The sequence below is a fragment of the Penicillium psychrosexuale genome (genome assembly GCF_028828465.1).
Source record: "Penicillium psychrosexuale strain IBT 29551 chromosome Unknown utg000002l, whole genome shotgun sequence".
Taxonomy (NCBI): domain Eukaryota; kingdom Fungi; phylum Ascomycota; class Eurotiomycetes; order Eurotiales; family Aspergillaceae; genus Penicillium; species Penicillium psychrosexuale.
In genome coordinates, this window is record NW_026643187.1 from 4,851,315 (window position 1) to 4,865,263 (window position 13,949).

The 13,949-nt window shown below is 49.2% G+C and overlaps 7 protein-coding genes across 7 annotated transcripts; 3 read left to right on the top strand and 4 right to left on the bottom strand.

Annotated features, from left to right (window-relative positions):
- Window positions 1–27: 27 nt before the first annotated feature.
- On the bottom strand, window positions 28–1,420 carry N7518_002970 (TauD/TfdA family dioxygenase; the record flags this gene model as incomplete). The annotated part of the gene is given in 4 exon segments (XM_057183897.1): window positions 28–196; window positions 251–544; window positions 566–1,137; window positions 1,148–1,420. The coding sequence occupies 4 exon segments, from the start codon at window positions 1,418–1,420 to the stop codon at window positions 28–30; spliced, it is 1,308 nt and encodes a 435-aa protein (XP_057045347.1).
- Window positions 1,421–1,932: 512 nt separating this feature from the next.
- On the top strand, window positions 1,933–3,852 carry N7518_002971 (uncharacterized protein; the record flags this gene model as incomplete). The annotated part of the gene is made up of 4 exons (XM_057183898.1): window positions 1,933–2,332; window positions 2,592–3,225; window positions 3,283–3,748; window positions 3,811–3,852. 4 exons carry the CDS (start codon window positions 1,933–1,935, stop codon window positions 3,850–3,852), a joined length of 1,542 nt encoding a protein of 513 aa, XP_057045348.1.
- A 208-nt stretch (window positions 3,853–4,060) lies between these two features.
- N7518_002972 (WD40 repeat domain-containing protein) lies at window positions 4,061–5,302 on the top strand (the record flags this gene model as incomplete). Its single annotated transcript, XM_057183899.1, has 2 exons — window positions 4,061–5,134; window positions 5,186–5,302. 2 exons carry the CDS (start codon window positions 4,061–4,063, stop codon window positions 5,300–5,302), a joined length of 1,191 nt encoding a protein of 396 aa, XP_057045349.1.
- A 378-nt stretch (window positions 5,303–5,680) lies between these two features.
- Window positions 5,681–6,359, bottom strand: N7518_002973 (WSC domain-containing protein; the record flags this gene model as incomplete). Its single annotated transcript, XM_057183900.1, has 2 exons — window positions 5,681–6,006; window positions 6,068–6,359. The coding sequence occupies 2 exons, from the start codon at window positions 6,357–6,359 to the stop codon at window positions 5,681–5,683; spliced, it is 618 nt and encodes a 205-aa protein (XP_057045350.1).
- Window positions 6,360–6,635: 276 nt separating this feature from the next.
- N7518_002974 (uncharacterized protein) lies at window positions 6,636–6,896 on the bottom strand (the record flags this gene model as incomplete). The annotated part of the gene is made up of 1 exon (XM_057183901.1): window positions 6,636–6,896. One exon carries the CDS (start codon window positions 6,894–6,896, stop codon window positions 6,636–6,638), a length of 261 nt encoding a protein of 86 aa, XP_057045351.1.
- Window positions 6,897–7,933: 1,037 nt separating this feature from the next.
- cps1 (Gly-Xaa carboxypeptidase) lies at window positions 7,934–9,788 on the top strand (the record flags this gene model as incomplete). Its single annotated transcript, XM_057183902.1, has 3 exons — window positions 7,934–8,289; window positions 8,351–9,687; window positions 9,745–9,788. The coding sequence occupies 3 exons, from the start codon at window positions 7,934–7,936 to the stop codon at window positions 9,786–9,788; spliced, it is 1,737 nt and encodes a 578-aa protein (XP_057045352.1).
- A 538-nt stretch (window positions 9,789–10,326) lies between these two features.
- Window positions 10,327–12,702, bottom strand: gta1 (glutaminase GtaA; the record flags this gene model as incomplete). The annotated part of the gene is made up of 7 exons (XM_057183903.1): window positions 10,327–10,396; window positions 10,448–10,583; window positions 10,634–10,777; window positions 10,830–11,032; window positions 11,083–12,106; window positions 12,157–12,449; window positions 12,509–12,702. The coding sequence occupies 7 exons, from the start codon at window positions 12,700–12,702 to the stop codon at window positions 10,327–10,329; spliced, it is 2,064 nt and encodes a 687-aa protein (XP_057045353.1).
- Between the last annotated feature and the right edge of the window lie 1,247 nt (window positions 12,703–13,949).

Below are 13,949 nucleotides of genomic sequence, written 5' to 3' on the forward strand. Positions count from 1 at the left end.
GGCTATTAGATTTCTAAGAATGTTGATTTAATCTTCTCTAGCCTTTCCCACCGATCTGGGAACCGGATCCACAGGAAATACCTGCTGGCCTTTCCGAAAACCTTCGTCAAAAATCAAGTTAGAGCGATTGCGCAGTGGCTCTGGTATGACCCATGAGTTTTGGGGATCGCGAAGCCACAAACGAAGCAGGTGACGGCTTTGGATATTTTCAATTAGCCAATTTTCATATACACGACCAATGCCAGCTTACCGATTTTCTGAATCATCTATATAGCTGTTTCGAGCATGTATCATGCTTAGGTTATTGATGAATTGCATATCGCCTCTCTCCAGCTTCATGGCTACATGAAACTTTTCTGCAAGAAAGTGGAGAGCATCTAGTACCTCCACCTGGATAGGGCTTAGCAAATTCATCTGGGATCGAGCACCAAATCCAGAAAACGAGCGTCGAGAGAACTGCAAGATGACTCGTTCCGGAGCTCCATCGCAAGCTGGTTGGTAGAATAAAAGCGGCCGGTGAGTGATCAGACCGGGCTGTTTTGCACTAATTAGGGTTCAATGGCACGTCAGCAAATTGGGTCTTTTTCCCTGGAGCATCGGATTATCATCGACAAGGTTTGCACACCTGGGTATCGGCCAGTCCTCCGCCAATACGCGGAGTAGATCGGGGCGGGTCTCCGCCAGAGAATTGTAGACAGTCCACGCACTGGCGAGCAGACTTTCACCGCCATTTACGGGCCCACCTAGGACGAAGAGAGAGACGATATCCCCCACATCCGTGTGATATACCACTTCGCCATCTGAATATGCTGCCAGGGAAAAGTTTTGTGCCTCGTTGGGACGTCGCATGTCGGTTATGTGGGCCAACATGACATCTGCCCGCTGCCCCTCGAATTGATGGTCTTGCCGACCGCGGGTGGCGGCAATGTGCGAAGAAATCCCGACATAGATGATCATATTCTCTTGGCGGGAATAGCGTTCTACTGGAATTCCTCGAATGAGTGTAAACCCATAGCCTGAGTGCAGATTGTCTGATGCGGACCGCAGGATCGAGTGCAAGTTCGGCAGAGGAAACGTCGACGGGTCCAGAGTCTCCATTGGCTGATTCAGTTCTGCAGTATAGTCATCAGTCTTGAGCTAGAAATACGAGGGTGGCTGGCTGACTTTGGAAATGCTTGAGTGCTGCATCTATCTCGACCAGCTGCGGAGCTTGTAGAATCAACAGGTACGGACTCTCAGCGCCTGCGGTGGGATTCATCGAGATATTTCCTCCTTCCCAAGCCATATCTGCGGTCAATCTCTGGGGAAATCCACGAGGAAGGATTTTTTCCACTGGTCCTTCATGTGAATAGCGGAACATACGAGTGTCGTACTCATCGCGGTCTGGCAAATAAGGGAGTTGGTCGAATGATTGCGCCATGGTCGCAATGAGATGAAGTATTACAGTTGGAGGCACAAAATGTTGAGGGCATGAACAGAGTGAATGCTTTATAATTACATGGGATGTCTCAGGATCCATCTCTCTCCGAAATATTTTACAGTTTTGATCATGAAGGGACGTATCTCGAATGTGCGGCCGTATACTCCGTAGTCCCGCACCAACTCCTCGACATCACCTAATGATAATCCGTAAATTATTGTAGTTCGGTGAATGTGACCTATCGAGAGAACACACACTACGGATCGTGATAAATGTGATGATCTACATAAACTGCAAGATAACTGGCAATTCAGTCCCGAGCTCAGCTCTGGGGTTCCAAATGGATCAGACAAAAGCAGCCAATTGCGAAGCTTCAAATAAAACTTACTATTGTGGAAATGCCTACCGAGGCTATTTGGGATTATTTAAGAAAGACAAAACATGAATAAGTAGTTAATACTTGGGAACATATTCATTTTATCGTCTGAAGTTCCTAACAATCACCAGAAAACATGACCATCCTCTCTAGGCACGATCGAGCATTATTCGAAACAACGAAACGTGTTCTTGCCGAGATTGTGAACGAAGGACTAGTTTATGCAAAGCTAGAGTCCACTGCGACGGGAGAGCCACAGATACTGTGCCTACAGAGTATACTCAACCCCCAGGATGGAAGCTTGGTCAAGGTGCCAATCAAAGCCGGCACTATCATCGAGACAAAAGATGATCGCGTGGTGTCTGTTGTACGACCAGACAGCTTACAGCCACCTGTGATTATTGCGGATACCGGGCACGGAGAGTTGGACCCAGGGACACTATTCAAGTTCCTGAGTACCTCGTTCAGCGATGTCGCTGGTGAGACAGTAGTGGATGAGATTGTTCAGGAATTGCGCAATTCAGCGGCAAATCAAGGTGAGATGGCATCGATGTCACACTGTCTTCATTGTACTAAAAATATCCAGAGAAATGGCTAGAGATTAGCGAAACCCAGCCATTGTTGAGCCTCAAGGATAGATCTGCTAGCTGGGAGCGGACATTGATCTATGGCCACCCGAGTCATCCCGTAGGATTTCTTGATAACCAACCTGCTGGACTGCACTCTAATTTTTGCATTGACAGTATCATCGATTGTGTTTTGCTCAAGCACCACTGAAGCCCGTCACCGCCGCAGATATCCCTGGGATGCTCAAGCCAACACTGGCGTTTGTTTCTGTTCCACGTGCCAATCTTCGTGTCACAGGCTACTTTGAGCAAGAGCTGCAACCACTCCTGGAAAGGCTTGAAATTCCGAAAACAACCAGTGACCGAGTGGTTGTCCCTTGTCTCGCTCAGCAATTACCCTCTATTCACCAGAGGTTCCCGGACACCATCGTTCTAAAGCTTATCGCGGACTGTGCCGATGCGCAGGCATCAATGCGTACTCTCACCATACGACCAGAGTTGGAGTTCAAGTATCACTTGAAGCTCTCATTGGCTTGCCAGATAACCTCCGCCCTGCGAACTATCACTCCGTGGACAACTTGTGGCGGCCCGGTCCAAACAGAGATCTTGGAGAATTTACTTCCAAAGGACCTCTGGGTTTTCCGAGAGGTAGCAGCTGTATCAGGCAGCCAGGAAGATTTCAACGAGGCGCGCCACCTTTCTTGTATTTTGCGAGATAGCCTGGAGACCAGAGCTAGGGAAAATGATGAAACTCTTATCATTGCCGCAGCATTGGCCCAGAAGCCTGGTGGAGGCAGTCGTACATATGCGGAGATTTTGTACAGCTTGGAAACAATCTCCCAGAAAAAGGAATGGTTCCGAAGGTAAGTGCAACGATCAGCCACAGATATCATAACAGATGCTGATTCCCGTACCAACAGATACGTTACGGTCCTATTTGAGCTTGTGCTTCCCCCATTGGTCCAATATGGAATCGGACTAGAAGGCCATGGGCAGAATCTTGTGGCCCGTGTTTGCCGTCGGACAGGTCAAATCAAAGGATTTGCCGTGCGCGATTTCGGAGGAGTGAGAATGCATGTCCCGACGTTGCGAAACCATGGCGTGAGATATGATTCGCTGCCCCCCGGAGCAGCCACCTTGACGGATGACTTGCAGAATGTGTGGAGCAAGGTAGACCATTCACTTCTTCAGAACCACGTCGGGCTCCTGCTTGAGTCATTGGGATTAGAGAACCATGGAGGATGGACAATTACCCACGAGGTCCTATCGACAGTCTTGGGGTCAGATAAAGGCTCTCCCGGGTATACCTTGTTCGAATACTTCACCAAGGACACAATGCCCTTAAAATGCTTCCTGAGAATGAGAATGGAGGGTAAATACCGTGATGTGAGTTTTCCGATGTGGTCTGTTGCTCAAACTATTACGAATTCCTGACGTTTTTCCCGCAGTACATTGAGAGGGAGGTTCCTAATTTGCTTCATGTCACTTAGCAAGGTCAAGGTGGATGAAAGAGAACGCAAGGCGAGTATATATCACTGGGTGAATTGGGAGGTTGATTTGGTCAATACATGTATTTCTTTCGAAATAATACCCCGCAGGATCGCCCCTCTTCCTTTCTCTTTCTCTTTTTCTTACGATTCCCCGACTTCTACACCTTGAACATACAGCGAATATCTTCGTTGTGCTCTCGTAAACCTGATGTGGAAGAATACAAAACCGACGCATCTTGCCTTCCAAGCACACAATCGACATGTCCTGACCTCTTTACAATTCGATGCCGACAAGATTATAGTCGGTAGTGACAACGCCAAAATCAGCGTGTATGATACCAAGACCGGAGCGCTTCGAGCAACACTGGAAGGCCACGAGGGTGGTATATGGGGACTTGAATACCATGGAAATACTCTGGTCTCTGTGTCAACTGACCACACCGTCCGAGTATGGGACATTGCAAAAGCCAAGTGCACCCACGTGTTCAAAGGTCACACATCCACAGTACGGACCGTACAGCTATTGCTCCCGGTTCAAATTGGCCAGCATCCAGATGGTACTCCAGTGATGATGCCCGAACAACCTCTAATCATTTCGGGATCCCGTGATTCAACCATGCGGGTTTGGAAACTCCCTCAACCTGTCGACGAGGAGTATTTCCCTCCCGCTCAAAGTGACGAGGAGTGTCCGTATCTCATCCATGTATTGACTGGCCATCAACATTCTGTGCGAGCAATTGCAGCCTATGGGGATACCCTGGTTAGCGGTAGCTATGATAGTACCGTACGAGTTTGGAAAGTATCCACCGGAGAATCACTGCACCGGCTAGAAGGCCATCAATACAAGGTTTATAATGTATCTTTGGACCATGAGAGGAACCGCTGTATTAGTGGATCAATGGACAATATGGTCAAGATATGGTCTCTTGATACAGGTGCGTTGTTATATAATCTTGAAGGCCACTCGTCGTTAGTGGGCCTACTTGATTTGAAAGATGATCTGCTCGTGTCGGCGGCTGCGGACAGTATGCTTAAAGTCTGGAACCCTGCGGATGGCCATTGCCAGCACACGCTGAGTGGCCATACTTCAGCGGTCACAAGCTTCCAGCACGATGGTCAAAAAGTAATCTCTGGTTCCGATGGGGAAGTGAAGTTGTGGGACATACAGACTGGTGTGTTTGAAAGGGATCTACTCACCAACCTTAACGGTGTCTGGCAAGTCCAGTTCGATGCCCAGCGTTGCGTTGCCGCGGTTCAACGTGGAAATATGAGCTATATCGAGGTAAGTACTCATATAAACTGATGTGCTGTTTTAATTTGCTAATTTATGAAGATTCTCGACTTCGGCACTTCCCCTGACTCCATACCAACTGGCCGGCCGGGGGAGCGGATCCTAGTCGATGAGCTAGGTCATGAAATCGGAAGCCGGAAGAGACAAAGGCAGAAATAATCTAGTGTTTGATTATCTTCAAATATTTGTACTATCTTCAATATTACTTTCCTAAGAATGCCATGGGCAAAATCGTAAATTTTCCGAAAAGGATATCGGAGTCCATCCGGTAGTAAATAATGAATGCTAATATAGTCTGCTCATGCAACCCCAAAATAAAAACGAGTGTGGAATGCCTATCCCAAGACAGGCAGTAAATGCAACACAAATCCGACCAGCAGATCTAACACAAGGAACAGAAACAGTATATCATCCCTAATATCACAAACGCCCTGTTGACGAACCAGCGACGGTATAACTGTACATGCAATGTAGAGTACAGGGAATCAAAATGACAGTATATGCAGCTTCTATCTCAAGACCTGAAGGTTAGGAGCTTCACAGAAGCAAGCCCATGCCCACAAAAACAGCGCCAAGCAGCGATGATCCCGCGCAGACTGTTCCAGCAGCGTTGTTTGTGGGTGTGGGGGTGGCAGTTGCGGAGGCAAAGACAGCAGACTTCGATAAAACGTTGCCACTCTTAGAGTTTGCAGTTGATATCGCGGTCACGATGCTGGTCGGTGGGTTGGCTGTTGAGGCAGCGACAATGATTCCGCCAGCTGCGGTGGCAGCAGTGGGTGCAATAGTAGTGGAGGCATTCTCAGATGCAGAGGGTTGGAGATTCTCAGCTGCCTGGATGAGGTTAAAGGTATCGGCACCGCCACCTAGATAAGTATGCTGTCAGTCATGATCTTGTTTCCGTACAGAATATTGTGGGTGACTCACAGCTTCCTGCGGGCCATCCAGCGCAGGGCACATCGCATTTACTGTCGGCGATCTTAGCGGAGTCTGGGGGCATTTCGTTGCCGCAGTAGCACATGTTGCCACGGCTCAGAGCAGCGACCTTGTAATTGTCCTCTGCGCATTGGGCCTGGCAATATCCTGGTGATTGATAGGTGTAGGGGCCCTGGTTCTTGAATGATTCGATAGCAGAGTAGCAGCCCATACTGGCAGTGGAGCTAAGCGAGTATACGGGAAGAGCTAGGGCAAGAGCCGACCAAATGTAGTTGGAATGCATAATTGGTAGGCGAGGTATTCGATCAACGAATTAAAGAGCGAATAGTTGTTTTGAGAAATGAAGGAAAGTATACGCAAAAGAGAGAGTTGTTTCGGGTGCCAGGGAGGAAAAAAAGGGTCCCATCAAGCATCTTTAAGGCGGCCGTTTGTTTGACACCCGTCGGTTCCATTTTTACGAGTGTTTTTCTGTGGAGTAAGGCTGGGACTGACGACATCGATGTCCAATCGATCGACTAAAAGAGGCGAAGGATTATTCTGAAACACTAAGCGACATGTTCTATTGAACCCGCAATGGGGCTTCATAAGGTTCATTGGCTTGCGAGCGGACGATCGCCGATCGGCATCCCCAGGTGTGGCGTCTCGTTTCCCTTTTGAGCGACCAATGACGGCGGACGGCTCCTCCTGAGTCAAATGGGATGAACTTGAGAAGGAGTTCGCGTGTTTCTGGTTTGGCGCTTGCCTTGATCGAGCATAGGTAGAGTGGGTTTAGGGTGTTGCATTTGTGAGGAATCTGGCATTGCTGGTCATCGCTGGTCATCGCCGGTGACCCCTTGTTTCTCCTTTTCTCCTTTTTATAGTATTCTGGTATCCTAGATATTCCAAATCCTCTCCATATTCTGCAAGATATCAGGACAGTCATTGATTTGTCTGGCATAACCTAGTTGGGAAACTGGACATCGAAATTGAGTATCAAAATGATTTTGGATCCATGGTTGACCCGAACCTTCCGCAATGTGGGATGCCTCGTTTATCAGGCACTTTTCCTTATCTAAGACATCTCAATTCGACCTCGCGGCCCAATATTCGGGCACCCTTTTTGACCCAGGGATACGGAACCTCCACAGGGGGAGGCAATAATGATTATTTGGTTATTTTAATCGTTCGTATTGCGATATTTGTACGTTGTACCCGCTGGAATCTTCCCGTCAAATGCCGGTGAGCTGAGCTATATATTGTCCACGGGTACTCCGTCCGTACTCCGTATTCCGCATACCTATCAATGCCTATATCAATATAGTCGACGGTTCGGATTGAAATACGAGCTAATAAACTAAGTAAGGCTAGGTGCAGGGATCTGCCAATAATTCCAGTTGATAATGAAATCCGACAGGAAACATCTCCATCGCATAGCGATTAAGCTTCGCGGTACATCAACTGACATTATACGATACCGTTGACAATTATTCATGGCTGAGACATTAAGGCTTTCTTTACCTTAGCTGAATACTAGCTCCGATCTATTACACGGACGGAACCTTGAGCTGGGCTGAGACATTTCCTAACTTCAATACACTTGAACATGGAGAATTAAAGTTGAACTGTCCCAAAATGATCAACATGTAACTATACAGCACACTTACCCCAACTCTCGGCAAAACAGCTACCCTAATAGGGCAATTCACATCGGCAACGGCCGCCAGCCGACCTCGGGAGAGGGGAAGATAGCAAGAAGATAAGATAGGCCTTGACGTGCTTTTGACGTGCCCTTTCTGGGCTATTGTGAATCCCTTCACGTCAATTTCCAAGACTTATAAATATTTTGACTCGGAAGTATTGCTACAACTTAGTCCGACCATGAAAACCCTCGCTCTCCTCGGCCTGGCCGCAGTGCCATCGCTAGCTCTCAATATCCCCACACAGCAGCATCTCTTCTCCGACAACGATCTGTCGGATCATTATAACCTGCTATCAGACCCATCTACACGGGAAACCTGCCCACAGCCGCCCAAGGTCAGCCTCCCTGATGATGGCCTGCACTCGTCGCAGATCTTCCTCACCGATGATGCCTTCCGTGCCCGCCAGGCAAAGCGGCTCTCGCGCGCGGTCCAGATCCCAACTACTGTGGGTGATTATATGGAAGACCCATACGATAAGGCATTCGAGCCTGTAGTCAAGTTCCAAGCGCTGCTGGAGGAGCTGTTCCCTCTAGTGTAAGAAATTGACCAATTGTTGAGCATGACCCGCCATGACTGCGAACTAAATCAATCACAGACACGGCCGGGGCAAGGTTGAGCACATTAACCGGCTCGGTCTAGTCTTCACCTTCGAGGGTGCTGACACTTCACGCAAGCCGTTACTCTTCATGGCCCACCAAGACGTTGTCCCAATCGACGACCCATCAGACTGGACTCACCCGCCCTTCGAAGGTGTCTTTGATGGCGAATGGATCTGGGGCCGCGGCTCAAGCGACTGCAAAAACGTCCTTATCGGGCTATTGTCTGTAGTCGAAGATCTGCTCTCCCAGGACTGGAAGCCAAAGCGCACGGTGCTATTTGCCTTTGGGTATGACGAGGAATCACACGGCTTCCTAGGTGCCGGAGCAATCTCAGCAGCTCTAGAGAAAAAGTACGGCAAAGACTCTTTCGAATTTATCCTTGACGAGGGTGGAATGGGACTGCAGAGCCTGGGCGATGATTCCGACCCTAACGGCGAGATCTTGTATGCTCTCCCGGCTGTCGGCGAGAAGGGCAGTCTCGACCTCATTATCAACATTGCCGTGCCTGGCGGCCACAGCTCGATCCCGCCCGCGCACACCGGCATCGGTATCATGGCGGAGATTTTGTACGAGCTCGAGCGGAAGGAGCTGTTCCCCGCCTGGCTGGATACCGACCACCCCGCCTACGGGATGCTGGAGTGCCAGGCACGATACTCACCCGACCACGTTGAGCCCTGGCTATCCGAGAAGCTGGCAGCACATGATCCTGCCGCTCTCGGCGAGGCCGTTGCCAGCTCCCGCGGGCCCGCAGTCCGGTACACAATGCAGACATCACAGGCCGCAGACCTGATCCACGGAGGTGTCAAGACAAACGCGCTGCCAGAGAAGATCTCCGCGGTTGTCAACTACCGCGTGGCACTACACCAGACGCCCGATGAGCTACGTGAGCGCGCTATCCGACTTATCAGCCCTATTGCGGAATCTCACAACCTTACTCTGCATGTTGTCTTCCCCGGTGTGGCGGAGTCTACGGAAGGAGATGCGAGCGACCGTACTCTCAAGCTGTCCCCTCTTAGTGTTCCTCTTTCCCCGGCTCCGATCTCCCCAACTGATCCGCTTACATCGAAGGTGTGGGCGCACTTTGCCGGAGTGGCACGTAGTGTTTTTGAGTCGCACCCGAACCCACTTGCCAAATCTGCGTCTGGTTCTAAGCCGACGGTTGTTGTCTCGGGAGATGTCATGACCGGAAATACTGACACGCGCTTCTACTGGTCTTTGTCGGAGAATATCTACCGCTGGAGTCCGTCGCGGGCTGGCGGAGCGCTGAATATTCATACTGTGGATGAGCGGATTCGCTTGGATGTGCATCTTGAAGGCATCATGCTTTACTACGGTATGTTATTTTTTTTCGTTCGTTGTTCCATTTGGGAAGTTTGCTAATTTATATTAGATCTGATTCGGTCTTTTGATGCTTGGGATGGAAAATCCGAGTGAACATACTTCTCCATTGTCAGAAACTTTGACACGTAGATATGAAGGTCTGGTATATACCTCACATTTTTGAAGGGATATAAACATATAGTCATAACTATTGAATGTTGATATGATCACCTTATACTTCGGTGTATGGGATACCGCAGCACGGATTTGTTATATAATTGATATTTCCCAATGTTAGAGCATCTGAACCTATCTCCAGATGACTGGAGAGGGTGTGGAAGTCACAGATTCATGTATATCCATCAAATACTCAAATATAGTATGTATATGCGAGGATTTCAACAAAACTCGCACAGCCCATGCCAAAAAGCAAGGCAATGGATGGGTATAAGCAAGAAAAAGACATTATCAAGTGTGGAGTCAACGAAGCGAACGGAAGGTATCTGGCACGTCTTCCACCACGACTGGTGGCAGCTATACTGGGCCAGGTCTTTAAGCGAAAGTCTTTGCGAGAGAAGAAAAAGGCGACCGACGGGGAAAAGACCCGAAGGCATTATAAGTGAAATAAATCAACAAGAAGCGAAGGGGTCCGCTAGCGGACGAGGATAGGAGCGAAGGAACCACCGATAACGGGGCGAGCGATGAAAGTAATTCCGGGATAACTAGGTTTCATCAGCAAGGAGTATTACAGGCTTGAGAGCTGGTTGACTTACTTTCCTGAGATAGTGTCGTACAGATCAGTCAGGGCTCGGTTGGTCGGTGTCTCATTGATCCAGGTCGCGAGATCCTTGATAAACATAGACCGAGTATCGACTGAACTGACTGCTGCCGCAAAGCATTCCCAGTCACCTATCGAATTGTGAGTACTTTTCCAATGTATGAGAAGTTGAGGCTTTTACCTTTTGTGTATGTGTGGCGGGTATCCAGAGGCACACCGTACTTATTTTCAACAGTCGGGTAGAAGTCGCTCTGCATCTGATAGACGGACTGTGGAACAAAGTCCAGGCCCAGCTGGGCATCAGCGAAGATATTGTAGAGCAGACCTGCAGGAATGGTAAGCAAGGCTTAATAGACTGGAATAGCGCTGGAGCCTACCATGGCTAGCGTTGTCGCCGTACGACAAGGTGGTATGGGGAGGATTGGCATCCTTGGCAATAGCCAGGTCCTGCCACTGAGTGATGTAGTCTCTGGCAATGCTCGAGAAATTAGCAGCGTCGGCGGTGTGGCCAGTCTGGTTGGCAATGACTGCCATGGCCTGAATACCGATCATGCCCTTGAGTGCGAGGTTGGTTTGGTTGCTAATTATGCCCGTTAGTTTTGAATTTCAGAGAAGGAAGGGCTTACTCACGCTAGAGAGCCAGCAAAGTCGTCCGTAGAGATCTGGTTCGCAGGATAAAGTGAGTCCTCGACTAAATAACTGGTCCACTGCTTGAGCAGAGTGTAGTGGTTATTCAAAAAGTCGGAGTCACCCGACTTCTGCGCATAAGCCAAAGACATGATGAGCATATCTCCGCACTCCTCCAAAGGCATTTTCTCGTCGTTGCCATTGGGGTGGCCCGTGGCGTTCGGATAAGCCGAGCCTAGGTCGTGCATGGAATAGTTGTTGGGATACTTTCCAGCCTCCTGGTTCTCAAACAGAGGGGTGAGCACGAGTTTCAGGAGTTCGGGGTTAGTGTACAGGAAAATCGGATAGGCTGGGAAGATAACATCCACAGTGTTCATGTTGCCATCGGAAGAGATTTCCTTAAGGAACAGATACTGTTTGTCTTGTGTACCACAAAGCTGGGTAGCAGCGAATGCCTGCCGAACCGCGAGCGAAGTAATAGTGAGATAGTCCTGACCAGCTGTTTCAATTGAATCCTGGGCCACCCTACTATCGAAAGAGCTTGCGAGGTTGCTCGATTCCGCATGATCGTGGTGGAAGAACGAAAGCGCGGCCAACTCTGTATCGAAATAACTCTTCCACAAGGACGGTACCGGGGCATACTGCGAAGCGCCTTCGTACTGAATAGCTTCGTCTTGTGTCAGACCGAGTGAGAAGAGCGTGCTAACGGGCGAAGAATCGACCGAGCCCAGATCGGATGAGAACCCGAATACGGGCCAGGTGGAGGAGATAGCTCGGAAGTTAGTGTCGACGCCATTGGTGAGTTTTCCATTGCTGGCGAACTGGCCCCGGACGTCGGTATCCGCACCAGACTGGTGGGTCATGTCTTTCGAGTCGTCGGTGGCCCAGTACCAGTTACCCCATTCGCCCTGCTCGTTGTTTTCAGAAAAGGCCAGTTGAGTCTGTCGGTATACCTTGTGGTAAGCCACACCGTCAGTGGTCCCATACTCCCATTCTGCGATGGCATTTCGGTCACCCGATACCCATTCTAACATGTCGTCAGCCGCTGTATGTCAGAAAAGAGACCAGAGCACTAACCAGCAGAGATGTCCGCGTAGACCTGTACATCATGCGCCTGGCCATCAAGAGAAGAGACCTCGACATTAATATACGAGAAAACGAGGGACTGGCGCTTGAAGTCGGTGGGTGTAACAGGCGACAAGAAAGTAATGTTCATTTCAAGCTTATTCTCCACGTTCATAGTGAAGATGCTTTTAGTCGAAGTATACTCAAACGCGGTCTGATTGACGGTTTTCGACCCAGGAAGGCCCATCCAAGTATAGGTATTGCCATCGACGCGGATCATACCTGTCCACCCGGTGACCTGATTCCTGTATATCATTAGTATAAAATTCACATATAGTTCAAAGGAGGATATTGATCAACTTACTGCCAAAATACAGGCCATTGACCAGCCAAGTACCCACCGTTACCACCATCACTCCCTACATCAAGCCAAGTGCTTAGGTACGGTGACCTAACAGCGAGAGGTATAGCCGGGGGACGGGCAGGAGAGAAGGTCGATTGTGCTCCAATAGAAGACACAAAGGAAGCAACCAGCAGACTGAGGCGATACAGCTGCATGATGACAGAGTTTGATGGAAGATGGGATACACAAAGTCCAAACAAGGGCAAGATTGCTCTGTTATTTATTTGCAGGAAAGGGAAATGAGCTCTAGGGAGCTTGACTGCATAGCACTCTGGTGGGGCTGAAGAAAGGGATCGGCTTATGTTTACTGAAGAGGAATGCTAGTGACATTTTTATAGTCGGCCTCTATCTACGAAGAGAGGGGGGAAGTCAAAGGCCCGTCCGAGACCCGCATGCCAGAATGTGCTCTCTACGGAGGAATATCAAAGCGGCTTGGTATATTTGTCTCAATAAATCCGAAGGGCTCTAATCTGCTGACCTCTCTCAAGGCCCGAGTGGAAGAAGATTCATGCTAGAGGGACAAAGTGACGTTAGGGGGGATCAGGACAGGGGTATTCAAGTGGAGTGGCCGTGAAATGGTGGTGGAAATGGCTCAATTCAAAGTCAAATCCCAAAAACGCGGTCTAGCATCTTCCGGAAGTAACGGCATACCTTCACGTCGCATGGAAGACAAGCAGCGGTCTATGCGGATCGACAAATCGAGTGGCCCAGTAAACAAGCGCATCGGAGTAATCCCGACTTCTAGTTCGGTGCGCGCCTTGCAGGTGACAGACTACATAGCGGCATGGCGCAAATAAAGGTGTGGAGAAGAAGACTGTGGTGAGAAAAAGGGCTGCAGCTGGGAAAGAAACGGAGGTTTGAGGGCATCGCCGATAGGCCCAGGACAAATAATGAGGCACGAGTCAAGCGAATTGCCAAGTTGATGTCCTTCGTGATAGTATCATGCGGACAGATCGTTGGCCTTTTCATGCATGTAATATCCGATAAATCTGCGGGGAAATGGCGATCAGCAGCGTGGCATTCAGCCCATGAGAGTACGGAATGAAGATATTTGAATAGCCACGGTATCTGAAGGACGGAAGAATTCGGGAAGCTGCAGAGAATGATCATGGTTTTTGTTCTCAAATCAGATGGGTTCCCCTTGCAGAGTCTGCGTGTCTCTGCGTGTCAGCTTTGGCAGCGGCAGTCCGATCGGAGACAAAAATGACTTCAAATTTCTATCAGACCTAGACTCTTGTGTTGCATGAACCTTGTATGAATACAGAGTACATGGGCCGAGGTCGCGTGCTCAAGGTAGTACAAAATATTTAGTTTGGAGTTCACGATCCACTTCCTATTGAACCTCCTTGCTGCATATGTCGGCATATTCGGTTGGCGACATACATTTTCCAAGGCAAGAACA